This window comes from Xiphias gladius, chromosome 6, assembly GCF_016859285.1.
Source record: "Xiphias gladius isolate SHS-SW01 ecotype Sanya breed wild chromosome 6, ASM1685928v1, whole genome shotgun sequence".
NCBI lineage: Eukaryota > Metazoa > Chordata > Actinopteri > Istiophoriformes > Xiphiidae > Xiphias > Xiphias gladius.
Genome location: NC_053405.1, coordinates 8,010,016 through 8,027,627, shown reverse-complemented (window position 1 = coordinate 8,027,627; position 17,612 = coordinate 8,010,016). Strand labels below are relative to the sequence as shown.

Genomic DNA, 17,612 nt, shown 5'->3' with positions numbered 1-17,612 from the left:
TAAACGGAGGTTGAAACATCATATCATCACATCATAACACGTGCTCATACAACTTTATGCAAAACTTTGGGCAAATTACATATTTTGTTAATTTTTGAAGTGAAAAATAAGTAAATATAACCCCTGCAGCAAACAAAATTTAGGCACGCTTCTACTTGTAAAACACTCTAAACTTCTTTAAACCTTTCGGCCCTTACTGACTCGTTAGGACTTATACAGCAGGTCAAGACTTGTGACTAGGAATTGTCAGCTGATGACGTTTCCAGAGCTGATAAATTCTCTGCCTCTTCAATCCTTGGTTCCTCTGAGCAAATGAGTGAGGATCTGAAAATGAAGCTAACTGATGCCTACAGAGCAGCATTTGACGAGAAGAACACCTTGCCACTTGTGGGAGGAAATATTATACTTTGGGGTTTAAATATTGGCAAATTCTGGAGGCAAATGTCCTGCAGTCAGTCTAGAAACTGAAACTTAAGAGGCTGGTTTCTACAACAGCACAACGATCCAAATCAGACTTCAAAGACACACCATGAACTACATCAAGAAAAAACAAGCTGAAGCTTTTGGAACAGGCCTCAGAGTCTCATGACTTGAACATCACTGAAAATCTTTGGGTAGATCTTTAACATGCTGTGTGTACAAGACAGCCTAAAAATATCTCAGAACGTTAAGTGATCTGCAGGGAGAGTGGAGAGAGAGACTCTTTTTGCTGCTACAAAAAAACGTTTGCGAGCTGTGATATCTGCCAAAGGGAGGGTAACTAAGTACTGACTTAATAGGGTACCCAAACTTTTGTACATGCCACAATTACTTTTTGTTTTGTTTCATTTTTCTATTTTTTTTTATTTTCATTAAATAAAAAGTAACAGTGCATTAACATTTAAAGACAGGCTCATTTTTAATGTCTCTTGGCTGAAAGTTTTTATTCACTTCTTTTCTCATCAACAAAATATGTAATTTACTTTTGCATACAACTGTATAAGGGTAGGAGATCTCAAGCACGCCATCTCCATGACAACTGAGCAAACTTCGCGGATGAATACAATGACAAGCTCTGGAAAGCTTTGTCAAAATTTTGTAAGTGGATCTTGAGTTAGGATTATTTTGTCAAACTGCTATTTCTAAGGGTCAAGGATGACCTTTTCTTGGTCAGTGACGATTGGTGTTTAATCAACACAGTGAATGTATTTTCTGTAGTAGTATTTTTGTTTTTAGTGAAGTTACTGTAAAGAGACAAATCACAGCTGGATGCCATAAGGTTATTCTACTTTAAACAACATGAGCATGACTGATAAGCTGCTGCCATCCCAAAGGACACTGCTCTCAACAAAAGAGACCAATCACGGTTGTTAATGGAGATAACTCTTTGCCAAAGTGATTTTGATGTCGACTAAACTTATATTCTGTATCGGGACCTTCTCGTAGTAAAACAATGAAAGGTATGGGCACTTCAGGCAATGAACCAACTGTTGGCTTTTCCCTTACTTTTTAAATTGCAACCATTATATCAAACCAATGATTTTTTTTATGTTTTATTTAAAAGAGCCCTCAAATCACATTGAATATTTACCACTGAATGACAGACATCGAATTGGTTATTTGAGAGCTGCTATAAAGAGAAGACTGAGGCTAGCAATATCATGTTGCAGAACAAGCGATTTGAATTTTTTGGCCTATGGAGCCACTTTTTATCCTGTCACAGAGTTGCAAACAGAGGTGATGATTCATGTGTCTATTTGGGCTTTATCACCCGGAGATAAGTCGGCGAGTAAGATAGAGGAACCACCTCGTGCCTTCACCCATCTTCGCCACCCCAAACCCATGAAACCTTATCGCCATCATCGGGGCTCGCTATTTATGCTGCTTGTGTAAATAAATATATCTAGGCAAACCTGTGTTAATGACATGCGCTATAAAAAGACACCTTCTCTTAATCTCTGACACCCTATCGGTACCCCTGTCGCTAAGGGGCTGGCAGTGCAGCCACTTCAGACACTGTGGAAACTTAAATAAGTGATAAATAATTCTTTGGCTGAGAGTTACTTTCATCCCTGGACAGCTTACACAGCTTACAGCGGCACATGATCTTTATTTATACAGTTGGGTATATCTTCTCACACAGTTATAAATTAGGTCTAGTTCCACTTTCAAAGTGCAGGCCACCTGGGGTCCCGAAATCACAACCCTTCTTATTACGAATGCATCGGCTTTACATCCGCCTCCCCAAAAGTCCGAGAGCAGACAGGAAATTTTAACTCATCGAGCAGCAGTAGCACTGCTTTGTTCACTGTTAGCCACTGAGCATGTGTCTAATCTGAAGCAAGCCTACAACATACAAGAAAACACGCTTATGTGCGCAGGATTTGGAAATGTGTGATTCTGGTGACTCCTAGTTGTCGTATCAAAAAGCACTGTTGTAGGCAGCAACGGATGCCACAACTCACCCGCGAACACGGAGATTAATGGGCTGAAGGGAGCACATAGATCACACCGATTATCAGTGGGAATGTCTCGCTTTCCCACAAACAAAAACTTGCGCCATCAGAATTATTTGAAAGACGCAGAAAACGTTTACACATAGGAGGCTTTAAAGTATTCGTATCTGCTCCAGCCGTCTGTGTTGGTCACAGATGAAAACATGCAGTATTGCAAGCATTACCTGTGTTAAAGGTATTGAATAATTGAGTATTGAGTGACCTTTACAGTATGCTTGGAGACACACAAGTCTTTGGCAACATGGTGTTTTTTCTCCATCAGTCAGACACAGGTATCAGTCCACACAAACCATAGATCAAAAGTAGGGTAAATTTGAAAAAAAAACTTAGTGAAAGTTTTGTAGATAAGTGGGTTACATGGAACCATTTCACCAGCATTAAATTATTATTTTTATAGGTAGCAAATCCTAATTACATGTTTAAATGTAGCAATAAAAATGCCATTGAAAATGTTATATGTTAACTAAACATCTAACACATTGATTTAGCCTGGCTGTAATATAGACATATACATAGATGTCTTTTGACCTGCAGATCACAGAAATCAGTGCTGGGTTTTGTACCGGGGCTGAAATACTGACCTTCCATCTAACTATATGGGCCAGGTCCATTTTGGGCAGGCAGAAAAACAGCTTATGGTAGGCACCCAGTCTCAGTTCATCCTCTGAACAGTGCTCCAGTGCAGACAGTAGATAGATGCTGAAGAAGAGGAAGGCCAGCGAGGTCACGACGTAGGGCACCAGCAGACCATCCTTCAGAAACAGAGGCAGCATGCTGCACAGAGGGGCAAGACAAGAACAATGGTGCATTTACAGTTTAGACTGTAGGCATTTTTGCTGTTGTCTTTATCTGGAGCAATGTACAATAACAAGAAACGAAGCAAGATTCACATACAGATGTAGCCACTGCAGAAGTCTTTTCCAATTTTTGATTGCAAAGTGTAACTGGAGCTCTGATACACACTTGTGCAACCTTAATATACATTACAGTGAGTGTTAAGGAGATACTGCTTACCGACAAGAAAACATTTATATTCCACAGTTGATTGACAACGTACACAAATAGATATTCATATACGTCCAACAGTACGTCATGAAGTTCACTATCATGTTTGTTGAGAGAAGGGCAATAGTAAGCCACATAGCTTTTTTTTCCAACTGACCCGCACAAGCTTTATGTCCCCTGGGAAGAGATGGCTCTCACATTCATGCCAAGCTTATCTTTGTTTAGCAGAGGGGCATGGACAAGAACAACAGTTGACTCATAGTAAATCGCACATCACCCCACCTTGTAAAAACCTATCCACTCACAACAAACCACTCATTCAGATTTTTACTCCCACAATAAAGCTCCATTCAGTAGATAAATGTTCAACACTTTAGAAATACATACTTCTTCAATTAAAACAGACTGGCTGCATTCTGTCCTCTTGAAATTGCTATGGTTGAGCACCCATTCGGCCAATTATGCTAACAAAAGATGTATTTTTTTAAGTGGCAGAGTCTGTAGAGGAAGCAGATAATGTGTCCAAGTCAGACTGTACTGGGAAACAGCTACAGAATGACCTCCTGTGTCTACACAACGCACACTTAGACGGCAGGCATGCAGAATATGCCATTTAATCCCCAGATATCCTTATACTAAACCACACGCACAACAATTAGTGCTGCCGGAAGAATTTAACAACAGCTGGTGAAAGTTAGATGGAGCATTTGCAGCACTACTTGTCTTTTCCATTCATGGTCCTCCGCTCAAGCCACATCGCAGATCCATTTAGATATTTAGGATTATTTTTATGGTGTTTTTCATTTGTTAGTTAGCAGTGGCGAGGGACAAAATGGGGACAGGAAGGGATGACATGGGCATTGCAGTTACGTATTATGTGGCAACTTAGCAGATCTATTTCTACCTTAATTTTACAATTTGAGGCAAGTTCTGCTTGTCTTGATCTTGTTCGAATGATACTACGAGGCTTATCTTCCTTCAGCTCAGAAATACGTCTCTTTTTGCACAGTTTGACCATCTTCAAAGACAACAGTTAACTACAGCAAAAGTCTTGAAATCCTGTTGCTGCTGTTTAGCTGAAACAGCTATCACAAAACTAAAAACAAACAAGTTTTGAGCAGACATCATTGGCACAGCCAACCAAGGAAGGTGTGACGTGACAAACCAATCAACATTTTTCAATCGCGAGTACAGAAAGCAATGTTAATGTGCCACCTATTGAGTTTTACAAATCACTCCCATATAGACAAATTTATTACTTTACAGGAAAACATAAATTATATAAAAAAACGTCCCTACTAACAACTTGAACTGAAGGCTGGGGTTGAGTTTGCAAAAGCACAAAATGTTTTAATGGGCGTGGATCCCAAACAAGAAGACTGAATTCTCATGTAGATTCTGCAACAAAAAGCTATTGGGAAACTGATATAAACAACAATTGAAACAGGTATCCAGCTTTTATTCATCTACCGTCCATGCTTAGTTACTGCTCCACAGTTTGAATCTGACAGGGGTCATTCCTCCACATAGTCTTACCTGAATGTCGAGGCCTGCAGGAACCAAATAACCATGAGGGGCAGGTCATTCAGCAGGAGGCAGACAGGCCTAGAAAAGATCAAAATTGGATATACTCACTATTGAACACACTCTGCAGTAAATACCATTAAGTATTATTTTAAAGCAAGGTAGGAAGTGAAGCCATGTTAGGTTGAAGCTGGATGTGAACCGGTATCATGCGTGTGTAATATTAAAGATACTGACCTAATGGGACATCCACGTGAATCGATTATTGACAGTTGCTCACAAGGCAGCCAGTGTTTGTTGTACCATATTATTTCACATCAGTGTATGCCTTTTTACTGTAACTGCAAGGGAATGTTTGGTGCTGTAAAACCTCCAGTAATTGCAGCTACACATCCAACTTTTATTTTTTGACTAAGTATCAAATTTCAAAATTAAGATCTTTACGGCGATATAAGTATTATTGAATGGCGTGTGTCTGTGAAGTATGCCTGCTGTTAACTGAACCTGGTTGCCTGTGTCAGTGCTAGCTGTACACTCTGCTCCGAGGGGGGCACTTTCCACTGGTCCCTGAGCCCATAATTACAGCCAGTGCTCTTTGGCGATCCTGTTACAGCCCAATAATTGATCCTGCGCAAACAATGCCCCGAGCTGCCGCCTGCCATTCTTTCCTAATCCCTGGACATGCATTACTGATTGATTCCAGGGGACAGGTGGGAGATATAACTCAATAGTTAATAAAGCAACAATCTACCCTAATCTAGATTAATAGATGAGCCCAGATCTAGGAACCAAATCCCTCGCTGTCAAATCTATCCCAGGCTTCACTCTTTACCTACAGCCGTCACAGCTTTATACATACGGAGGTAAATGATAGTGAGCTGCACACATGCACATCTTACATTCCCGTGTGCAAGTGATGCATTTAGTCTGTTAAATATGGCCCAACTCTGACGCACACCACAGCACATATCGTGACGCCGGAAGCCGGGACGCTCGCTTTTGTGTCTGTGCGGCACAGAGTGTGATGACAGAGGTGAACCACCTTTCAGTTAGCAGGTCTGTGCTTAAATAGATTGTTGGTCTGCAAGTCTGGGAGTACAGCAGGAGAATGACGTCACTTCAAAAAATGCACATGTTTTCAACTTATTATCAGTCTGTAGGACATAACTTGAGATTTGTAGTGGGAACGAGGTGAATGGCTCCTTTTGTGAGTAGAAATTAAATCTATACTCATGAATATTTCAGATACCACTGCAAGACAGAGAAAGTACCATTTACATTTGTTACCATCCCTGCTGTTACATGTCATGCAGTGCGACAAAACCTCAGGTAGTTTCTGTTACCTTCTGTGTACTTACAAGGCAGCCAAGAGGATGGACTTCTCATGGACTTGATAGGAGAAGAGGAAAAACGCCAGGGAGGAATTGGCCTAAACGGGGCAATGGGATAATCACTATGACAACCACTACTGTTATTGAACAATACTACGTGACACTTTTTAATAAAGCCAATGAAAGAAAAAACTAGTGTATGAACACAGGCATAAATAATCTTGACATTATAATATCATATATATTTGATACTGGCTTAGAAAAGACAGTGAAATGCAAAAAGGTCTCAAAAAAATGAAAGTCATTACATTAAATCTATTTTGTTTTTGCGACAAGTTGTTAGTTGAAAAACAGTCCTTGCCGCTCCTATAAGGGGAGGGTCAGTGCATTTGCCTGCTACTGTTTTGAAATCAGTTGCAGTAGACAGGTTGGGGTGAGCCATGCTAAAAACACTCACCAAGGCCAGTTTAAACTGCCAGAAGGTGGGCTTTGTCAGGAGTCTGAGAGCGGAAGGTAGGACTGCCAGGAGAGTGAAGGCAAAACTGGAAAAAAACAACACACATCAGCACTGTCAGCAACAGTAAAGTAAAATTTTGAAAACCCCCAGCGGGAGAGGAAGTTTTCATTTATTTCATCCTCTTTCAGATGAAAAAACTATATACCACAGAAGACTTGTAGGACATAAAATCAATTTGGAGGAATATAATGAATTATAGTTGAACACAATTCCAGGCGTACATGTACATCTTTCTGTTGTGTTGACATGGCTCCATGTGAAAACTGATAATGACCACATATCTGAGAAGTCATTACTACGTATTTTGCCAGAATGACAAGACACTCACAAACAACAAAGCAAGATTCATTTTCAGTCAGTGGCACTAGATGATCTGATTTGATGTAGGATGCAAACAATCAAGGTGTTGAACCAGGATCGTAAAACCATCTTGCTCTTTTTTGGACGCCGCCCGCTCTGCAACTCAGACCCCAGCTGTGTGGGAAAGGACCAAATACTGGCCCTGTCTTAGGGTTACCAGGCCTTAGTTTAACCCTTCAATTGTCACCTGCTGGGGGCAGAGGCCCCCGGAAGAGACTGACTATGTGTCAGTGTGAATGTGTATGAATGCGCCGAGAGGTCGGGCAGTGAGTTAGTTCAAGGTGCGAAGGCAACAATGTGTTTGTACTGCCATTTGCAAAAGTGATGGCAAGCATTATGTGAACAATGCTAGATAGAAATAGCTAGATAAAGAGACAGACAGGTAGATAATACTAATAAAAGACCAGTCAGTGGGTATTTAGTGTGTCTGAAAGCAAGTATGTTATGTGTGTGTTATGTGTAGGGCAGGGTTCTGTGGTCCGGAAGGACTGGGATCTTTTCACAGCTGATTCATTCTATGTACACAGTACACCCACACCAGAGCGTTTAGCAATCCACTGCCTTTGCCAAAAAGACAAGAGTGTTTTTCATTTGTTTGAAATGCACAACAGTCAAAGAAGTCCAACTTGATCCCTGGACTTAGCAGTCTGGCAGAAATGTGTCCATGCTGCGAACATACGACTCCTAAATTTAGAGAGCCGGGTTATTTAAGCAGGCTCCTCCATGACACAACTGCTGCACTGACTGTTTCCCTCGCTGTGATTGCACAGGTCTTCAGCTTTTGGTCAAAATAACATATTGTATCCAAATACTCCCTGGGATGCACTATGAGGTAGCCGGCAGAGATACTGAACGTCAAATGGCTTGATTCTAATGCTTAATGTTTTCTGTGTGTTCTCCCCTGATAAAAATCTTGTTATCGGTTTGATTTACTCCGCTTCCATCTCTGTATATGATGCATGCTTTAGTAGTGCTTTGGGCAGTTCAACTTCTTGTCACCACGTTTCCAAAAACAGCTATGACTTTATGTTCAGAAGTTCCTCACAAGATGTTTCCTTAAGGGATGATCTTATTTCCACTCCGCTGGATCACAGTCTTCATTCCCTTAGGCAAGCTCTGCTTTCCCAGGAAATGAAAGGGGTGAAAATACGAGACAGGAGGGAAGGAGTCCAGAAAAGAACGGCAGACAACACAGAAAAAAAAGGAATGAAACAATGAAAGATAGGGGAGAAGAAAGTGAAAGCTTACTAGATAGGCGGAGGGATTACCTGAGGTAGAGCTGAGAGTCTCTAGACAGAATGGATCTGATCTTTATCAGAATGTTCAAGCTGCACCATGTGTTGGCCACCTTATCCTGCGCGCACACACACACACACACACACACACACACACACACACACACACACACACACACAAACAAACAAACAAAACACTTGGTTAAACAAGGAATTATGTCAGGTGGAAGAACATTTTCCATTGCTCAAAAAATTGAATTCAAAAATCCATTCTGAAGAGAAAGCAAATAAGCGGCATTGCTTTAACTAATTATTTCCCCACTGAAAGCGCAATAAAAATTCCTCGGGGCATTCCAGGAGGACATTTGTACGTAACCCTCCATCATAAATTTACCCCCTTGTCAGAAAAAGCATGGGACTTATTTGTAAACTTGGCGACACATGGTCAAGTGTCAAACCAGAGTAATTTCTGCATAACCAGCAGATACAGACCAACCACTGAGCGCAGCTAAAAAAATATTTAATGCCTATATGTTGAGTAACTCTCTATATAGTTAAATGTATTAAGTTTTTGAGGAAGGAAAAAAATGAATTACTTTGTATTTAATGAAAACTAGGGCTGCAAGTAACAATAATTTTTATTATCGAATAACCTGCTAATTATTTTCTTGATAAAATTTGAGAAAATGGTGTAAAATCATTTTTCCCAGAGAACAAAGTGATGTCTTAACCTTTCTTGTTTTCTCCAACCAATAGTCCAAAACTGAAAGCGATTAAATTTACAATTATATATAAAAAAGAAAAGCAGCCTATTCTCACTTTTGGGAGGATAAAGTCTGAATAGTCAAAATAGTTGCAGACTAATTTTCTGTTGATCAACTGATCAATTAATTTACTAATCATTTCGACTCTAATGAAAACATCATAACTTTTTCTCTCATGTTAGACCGTGTCAGTTCATACTGTTTTTATGAATAATCTGGAAAATCGGATCTGTATGGCCTGTGAATGATATACATGGTATGTTACAACTTTAATGTCGGCCTAAAAGAACTTGTGGTTTATAAGCTGAGATCAGATGAGGAGGGCGTTGCTGTGCGGCTCAGTTGATTCAAGCGCTTAAGCAGTTGTGTAGGGATCAGATGATATTGAGGCCCAAGCCGCCACTGTTTGCCGTGATATCACACAACACAGAGACGGCTCGCCTAGATCAGCTTTACGATTCCACTGTAGATGGTTTCTCAGTGTGGCCCTGTCTAGAAAGCCTATTTCTGGCCTCCCCACTCTCCTCGGTGCTACAGCTGCTCACAGCACAGCTGTGTGGATCTTAATGGCAGCCTAGTCAGCAGCACTGGGGCGTCCAGCGTTGTGTTGTCTCAGCCCCTTCCCTCTCTCTTTCCTCTTAGCCTCCTCGCTCCAAATAACCACTACGGGAATTTTCCTGGACACCGCCTGAAGGCAACACATGAACGGGGGGGGGGCCTCTAAGGGGGGCGAGAGCAGCGTGGCTCCTTCACCTATAAGCTAGCATGGAATTTCACAAGGAGAAGCATTTGGTGCCATTTTTGTGAGCAGGCAGCAACGTGAGACGTCAGAATGCAGCTCAGTGGGTAAACTTACAACTGCTCCCTCCCAGAAGCCGCCAGGACCACCAGTCACTAGCCCTCTTCTTCCCCACCGCCCCTTCTCACCCCTGTCCCCTTGTCCAAAGCTTCTGCTTACGTGCACAATTTCACAATTAGTTCAGGACGACACGCCCCGGCAGCCTCTCGTGCTGTCGTCACAGTGGAGTATAATGTCTCTCACACCCTGTGTATTATGTTTGCATCATTTCGTTGAACAAATACTGCCACAGTGCACGCTGCCCTCCGCTCCCCTGGTAGAATTTTCAATTACTTCTCACGTCCATGAAACCTTGTGGTGGGTGCCACCTCGGGGACCGGGACGAGACGGGGGTTAGAGGGTTTCAGAATTTGCAATCCTTGGCCCCTGAGATGTCAGTCACACATTCAAGCACAGAAACACACACGGTGTCTTCACCTCTGCGTCTTCCGTGACAGATTTTAACGATGCCGACAGTGGAAGCGTTTCAGGTCTCTTTCTCACTGTTTTCTCACTTTCCTTTTGTAATTAATACCATACTCCTGTCACTCCTTTTCTCTCAGAGACTATGACTAGAAGTCCACAGCATTCAAACATGTGTATATGCTCTCCAAAGAAGTAGTCAGTGGCAGGCAACAGTTGGTCGGATCTGCTCTGATACGTCTTTAAGTGTAGAGTTGGCCTCCCTCATCCGTCCATATAGCTAGAACAGGCTGTACCATGAAGTGCTGAAAATACCCCGGCCATAAATTAGTTAGATTTATCTATATCATCCTTCTGCACATCCCAAACCCCAACACCTTCCAGAGATAGAGTGAAACTGATCTCCTGACCTTTAACTATTTTATTCCTCTGTTTTCTTTGATCCTGTAGGGTATCCATTTCCGACCGGCTAAGCACTGGAGGCTGGAAGGGTGTTCATCATACTGAGAGTATGGAACAACGTGTCAGGCACGAGGAGTGCTACACATAAAGACGTGCTCGCAACCTTGCGCTGTAACTTGTTAAAAACCCAGTGAAATGAGCTCTTTAACATATTGGAAATACTGTGTGTCACTTCCCAGAAAATGGTGAATCTTGATTGACCCTGCACCAACAGAGTCAAACAAAAATTCCTACAGTACCAATAAACCCATCACCAAGAAATCCCATAATATCAAACCGCCCTTCTCCATTTTAAAGTGGATTAAAATGAATGAATCCCCACTGTGTCATTTCTATGAACATCCTGTTGTCCAGCAGAAATTGCATCAAACTAAGGAAAATAAAAATACCATTTCATGGGCTGTTAATTCACACAGATACTTACCCAACACTCTGACATAAAGGAAACCTAATTAACCACAACCTGCTGTCAGACCCCCTCCCCACTGTCGTGAGTACCCTCCCCCCATCTCAAAACATTTATATGGAAAAATAAGAGTGGTGAAAATACAGCCACTCTTACAAAAAAATAAACCATGGTGGAAAGTAACTGAGTACTTTTACTCAAGTACTGTACTTGAATACAATTTAGAGGTGCTTGTACTTTAGTGTTTCCATTCTAGGATACTGTATACTTCTACTCCACTACTTTTCAGAAAGAAATATTGTATTTTTTACTTAACTGCTTAAACCTGACTGCTTTATTTACTAGTTACTTTGAATATTCCAATCATTAATACAAAATATAAACGAACAAATGAATTGTGATGTATTATCATCGGTTAAGATAGGACTTTATTGATCCCTGTGGGGGGAATGAACAAAGCCACCCAGCAGTCTATCAAGTTGCTCAAATTTACCAGCTGCAACATTAAAATGATGTACACTTGATGCATCAGTTATTAATCCATATAATTATATACAGTATATATATTTTGCTATTCTTAGATGCCTGCATGACAAGATTACAAATCTTTTTTTGGGTAAGCAACAATGGAAGATTAAACTTCGCGGTTGTGTTCGGGCTGAGTTTTAATTCAGTAAGCTCTACTGTACCTCAAACAGACCACGAGCCACGGGAAAGATCCTCCTGACCACCTGCAAGGCCCAGTTGGGGTCAGACAGGAAGGGCAGCCAGCACAGGGCAAAAGTCACCAACACTGTTACAGCAATTCTCACCAACAAGAAAAGCCTACATGGAAAGGGTCACACAGAGACATGCATTACTTCTGAGAGTAGAATGGTCAGATATACTATAAATAATACAAACATAGGTTGTATTTTTACACTTCAAAAACCATATTTTAATGGTTTTTGCCCCTGTAACTTCCAAAAATACACATGTTGGCATTAGCATGTTGTTTAAGCATGTGTATGTCTGCTGGGATTCCTCAAACAATTAGTACACACTGTCTGCAGGTCCTAAATTTGGGGTTTGACCCTTGTGTTGAGGAATGTAGTGAAAGCCATGCATCAGCTGAAAGACTTCAGTGTAGGTCAGGATATCTTGTCAGCTGTAACTGTGAAGCTGCTGGTTAAGTTGCACACACAGGCATAGCTGAGGAGTTTGGGCATGGTGAGAGTGTCATCTGGACATATCTTCCCCCCGGCTCCTCTAATCCAGCTCTCCATTTGCTACTAAATGCCCTTGGTACATTGTTACTAGATAAACAGACACTGGACACACTAGTAACAACATCCAATCTGATTACCTCAGTCATTCTGTGGCTCTCCTGAGGACACTGCTCTCTTATAGACTGACATTACATATCTGCTTTGAGCACTCAGTTGACAATTCTATGAAGCATGACACAACAACATTACCAATGAATACAGGGTTGAATAATCATCATTTTACGCTCTTGATTTTTTTTTTAAGGTTTCCTCGTGGGATCCTGGGCTGAGACATTTTTCTTTTTTTACCAAAACCTGAAGTGATAGACTTTGCCAGAACTATTTACCAGCCTTCGCTTTATTGCGACATGAGGTATAGTCATCACTGATTGCAAGAATAAATACCTGAAAATGTGACTTTCTCCTAAAGTAATTTCTTTAAAGACAGCAGGAAAAATGAAAAAACAAAAAAACAAAAAAAAACTCCACTGCTCTCAACTCTTGTTCCACTTCTTTGGTCGCAGTGTTTTGTCCGTGCACTATGGCTTGACCTTTGACAAATATACTACTGGTTTCGAACTATTTTGCACATCTAGGAACTGTAGCTGAATACTGTTGATTACATGTTTACATGTTGCTCTGGACACAGTAGCTGACTTACTGCTAGACTGCCAAAGAAAGGTAGAGACAGGAAAGAAATAGATGAAAAAGAGAAAAACAAAATATAAACTAAAGAAACTAATTAAAAAAAATAGACTCACCCTCTCCCCATCAGACCCAATTTGACACACTTCCCCAGCAGGTAGCAGAAGAAGGGCAGAGCGTGGTACAGCTCCATCTGTTTGTAGTTGAGAGCCAGGCAGAAGGCCATGGATCCCAACACATCCCAGCCCAGACCCAGAGCCAGAACCCCCCACAGAGCAAAGCCCTGGCTCACTCCATTGTACCTGATACCATTAAGGTCAATACTGGACTAAAAGTGTCTCTTCAGCGGATGTAAGCAAACTCTGCTGATATGGGACAAGCACCTTAGAAAACAGTAGCTTATCCAGGGTCAGTTCAGTTCAGACATGTTGAACTCTTTCTTTGTTGTATTTCTTTAGTGTCTGAATAACAACAGCTTGAAACAGTGGCACAAAGAACCATCATTTTTATGGTTTATGTCACTATCCCTTTTATATATTATGCATATTGTCTATTAGGATCTGACCTTTAAGGCCAATGGCTTAAGCCTTGGACATTAGTATTTCGCAGAATGTCACCACTCCATATTACAATAATGATATCACCCTTAATAAACAGAAGAAATGCACCTGCGCAAAAAGGATACTGGAAATGGCCATAGTCAATGAGAATTAGTCCTGGGTAGAGCAGGAAGCAAAACAGAATGGAAACCTGGAGAAAGAGCATTTACAAGTTGATGGAAGGCAAACATAACTAAAATTTAATTACAGTCTGCTCGTTATCAGGCTATGAGCGATAGGTGCAGGGATCAATGATGCAACAAAGGTTCATGTGTGACAGAGAGATCATAACAAAGTAAGCTGTTGTCTTCATTCATTCGTTCCCTCACAGTACTTTCTTATTCACAGTTAGCTACCAGGAGTCTGTCCTGCCATGCACTGAACAAAGGGCAATGCATGCTGGGGACAACCTGTTCAAGTTCTGCCGTTTTTCGGACAAAGATGGTAAGGGTCTCTTTCAACTACTGATCTTGAAATAACTGTGTGGTAATGTCAGACACTGTCAAAACGTTAGAAATTATCCCTCTAAACTGATTGCACTGTAAATTTCTGAAGACCCAATGAAATGCAGTAACTTCTTGGCAATCTAATAATATCCTATTGCAATAATGACTTCATAATTCCCCAATCTGGTGGACCAGTTCTGTATAGTGTTCTAATGAGGATGGGTTCCCAGGCTCATTATGGTCTTTAGTAGAAAAAAACTGTCAGATGTCGTGTGTTACCTTTTTCTTAGAGGATGCATCAATCAGGTATAAACAGTATAAAACCACAGCAGGGATGTATATCAACAAATCTGCAACCAGGACTGAAACAGAAAAAAGAACCATATGATATCATATCTAATTTTTAATGCAAGTAATACAAATTTTCACAAGCATGATTTGACGTATCCATCAAAGTGTCACCTAAGGAGATGCAATGCATTTTGTACCATCACTTCACAGTGTGTGTACAGTAAGTCAAGTGCTGTAAGTGAATAAATTATCATTATTTCAAGGTTGAAGTAGAAATGGATTGCGGAAGTTTTTCCCTTAATTTTTCTATGACTACTGTACCTGTAGCTCTCATGAATAACTTGTGTGCTGGGCTTTCATAACCTCTGGATTTGTGGAGCTCCACCCATTCGGGGTTTATCATCTTGGCTCTGCAAGAAAACGGTGATGATTTAAATTTTGATTTTGTATTTTCTTTTTTTTAACTGTTGATGGTGTTTTATATTGCTAAAAAAAACCTAAAATGCAGTTGGGGTGTACTGCTACTGGAATACTAATGCACACTCAGAGTACCCAGAATAGATTAAATAGTAAGTATACATAGAATACTAAAGTATGCTATACTCATATTGACTACATGGAAACTCTCTTGGGAGCTACAAACGTGGGTCATCACCCTGCTCTGTATTCATTTTCAATGAACATTTATCCACTGTAATCTGATAAAAGCTACTTACACATAAGCACAGATCCAGCTGTGGTAGGCAGTAAGAGGAGGGTAGTCAAGACCCCAGTAGTTCAAGTCATTGTCAGTGGTGTTGAAGTACCTGTAGGAGAACAAATATTACATATATTTATTCTGAAACTTTGGAAGTGTCAGACAAATTCTCATTAAAAGGGAGCACTGCCTTAGGTCTAAGGTAGATATTCTGGGTTGCAGTCTCATAGATCCCTTTAGCATTTTTTTTTTCTGGTTCCTTTTGATCCCACATCTCTGATATTGTGGGTCCAGTAGTGAAGGAAGTATTCAGATCCTTTACTTAAGTTAAAGTACCAATACAACACCAAAAATACTCCATCACAAGTAAAAGTCCTGTATTTAAAAGCTTACTTATGTAAAAGTATGTAAGTAAATTAGGAAAATGTACTAAAAGTTTTAAAAGTAATAGCACTCAATGCAAACATATGGCCATTGCGACTGCTATACTATTATATACATTATTATATTGTTATTACTCATGAATTAAAGTGTGAGTAGCATGTTACCTCTGTAGTTGGTTGAGGTGGAGCTAATTTTGAACTTAATTTCATATAGGACTGCAAGTAACGATTATTTTTTTTTTATTGTGGATTCATTTGCTGATTAATTTTTTTGATTCAATTGTTTCTTTTGTTAAAAAAAAAATCTGAAAATTGTGAGAAATGCCGATCAAACTGAGGCAGATCACAAAATGACACCTTATTTTGTCCAAACAATACCTCAAACCTAAAAAATTATTTTAAAATTTATTAAAATTGGTAAAGTGATTAAAAGTAAAAGCAGCCACTCCTCACACCTGAGAAGCTGGAACCATGAAATGTTGAGCATTTTTGCATTAAAAACGACTCAAACAATTTTGAAACAATGGTCGTCAATTAATCTTCTATCAATCAAATTATAGGTTAGCCGACTAATCGTTTAAGATCTACTTCTCTACTGGCTGGGTAGTTGAATTTATACCAAAGCATATTTTATGAGCACTTTATATGTTTCGTATGCAAAAAATCCTGACGTGTAAAGTGACTAGTAAGTAAACTGTCAAATAAATGCAGTGCAATAAAAAGTAAAGTATTCCCCTCCGAATTGTAGTGGAGTAGAGGTATACAAGCGGCACGAGAAGGAAACACTCGAGGACAAGTAAATCAAATTTGTACTTTAGTACAGTACTTGTGTAAATGCACTTAGTTACATTACACCACTGTGAGGGTCACAGAATCTGGTCTCAGCATTAGACATACACTCAGCTGCCAGTGTGTTGGCTGAAACGAATGCGGCCTAACACAACAGTCCTGCAATAAATCCAAACTCCATGACAGTTATAATGTTCAGTTTGTGTTGTTGTTGTTGTTGTTGTTTTTGGAGGCGTCCGTTTGCGGTGCTGTCGGACTGTCACTGCCTCCTCCGAAAAGATCACACATTTGAATCAACACTTCTCTGAAACAGTTTCCCCCCCAAAAAAATGAAAAATAAAAAAACTGAACACTGTAACTGTCATGAAGGCGGGAATTATTGAAGGACTGTTGTATTGTACTGCAATACTTTTAGCCAAGTGTACCCTAATAAACTGCCAACTGAGTGTAGTGTTATTACAAGATTTCCGTATTTTACCACAAGCCCTTTAAAATCAGTCAGTCACTGTCAGAACCCAAAGGAGCTCATGGTCTTTTCAGGCGCCTGAGTGAGCTTGGATTTTCCTGAACCTGCTCCCTCAGAGTAAACGGATGAAGCCTCGGACTGACCAGTCCTGGAGAGGGAGGTTGTAGGTCACCTCTTGCCAGTGCCTTTGGGCTTCGTAGTCGCCGAACATGGGGGCTTTCCCCGCGCCTGGAGAAAAGGGGAGAAAAAAAATCATTCAGCCGTGGGTCGAATGACCCGAATGAGAAGCCGCATCAGGGAATGGCAGCAACAGACAGCCAGGGACCAGCTACTTAAGTCAACAGCAACACTTTGATAAGAGTAAAACAACTTTCTGTCAGTAGTTTGCATTAGTCAAAGGAGCTACACTGAAATGTGCAGTAGTGTAGCAAAGAAGACCGTTGCGATTCCCTGAATGTAGCATGTTAACGGTTAAGCTCCACAAACTTCCTACCTGAATAAGAATTTAACGACACTCCCCATCTCACAACAACGCCAAGCAAAACGCAAATGGATACGAGACTCCACGTTTGCATTACTTTGACCGGTAGAAAATTGGCTTCGGAAAGGAGAAATAAACGATTGACAAAAATCAGTTCATTGAGACAGTTGTGGAACCTGTTTACATTTCCTGTATACGTCATCAAGCA

General features: G+C 40.5%; 1 protein-coding gene and 1 long non-coding RNA gene across 3 annotated transcripts in view; one reads left to right on the top strand and one right to left on the bottom strand.

The window, feature by feature from the left end:
• The window catches only part of LOC120790643, a 22,687-nt gene extending 11,216 nt beyond the window's left edge, over window positions 1-11,471 (top strand). For both annotated transcript variants that reach the window (XR_005707570.1, XR_005707569.1), the window contains one exon: window positions 10,943-11,471. This is a non-coding gene — a long non-coding RNA (uncharacterized LOC120790643). The remainder of the gene's footprint in view (window positions 1-10,942) is intronic.
• The window catches only part of alg6 (ALG6 alpha-1,3-glucosyltransferase), an 18,838-nt gene extending 1,226 nt beyond the window's left edge, over window positions 1-17,612 (bottom strand). Inside the window, exons 1-13 of the mRNA XM_040128391.1 lie at window positions 17,417-17,612; window positions 17,067-17,151; window positions 15,305-15,394; window positions 14,910-14,998; window positions 14,577-14,659; window positions 13,938-14,002; window positions 13,369-13,554; window positions 12,050-12,185; window positions 8,501-8,586; window positions 6,813-6,897; window positions 6,383-6,453; window positions 5,037-5,105; window positions 3,077-3,269 (exon numbers count right to left, since the gene is read on the bottom strand). Coding sequence (XP_039984325.1) covers window positions 3,077-3,269; window positions 5,037-5,105; window positions 6,383-6,453; window positions 6,813-6,897; window positions 8,501-8,586; window positions 12,050-12,185; window positions 13,369-13,554; window positions 13,938-14,002; window positions 14,577-14,659; window positions 14,910-14,998; window positions 15,305-15,394; window positions 17,067-17,151; window positions 17,417-17,606 — 1,428 coding nt within the window. The 5' untranslated portion in view covers window positions 17,607-17,612. The remainder of the gene's footprint in view (window positions 1-3,076; window positions 3,270-5,036; window positions 5,106-6,382; window positions 6,454-6,812; window positions 6,898-8,500; window positions 8,587-12,049; window positions 12,186-13,368; window positions 13,555-13,937; window positions 14,003-14,576; window positions 14,660-14,909; window positions 14,999-15,304; window positions 15,395-17,066; window positions 17,152-17,416) is intronic.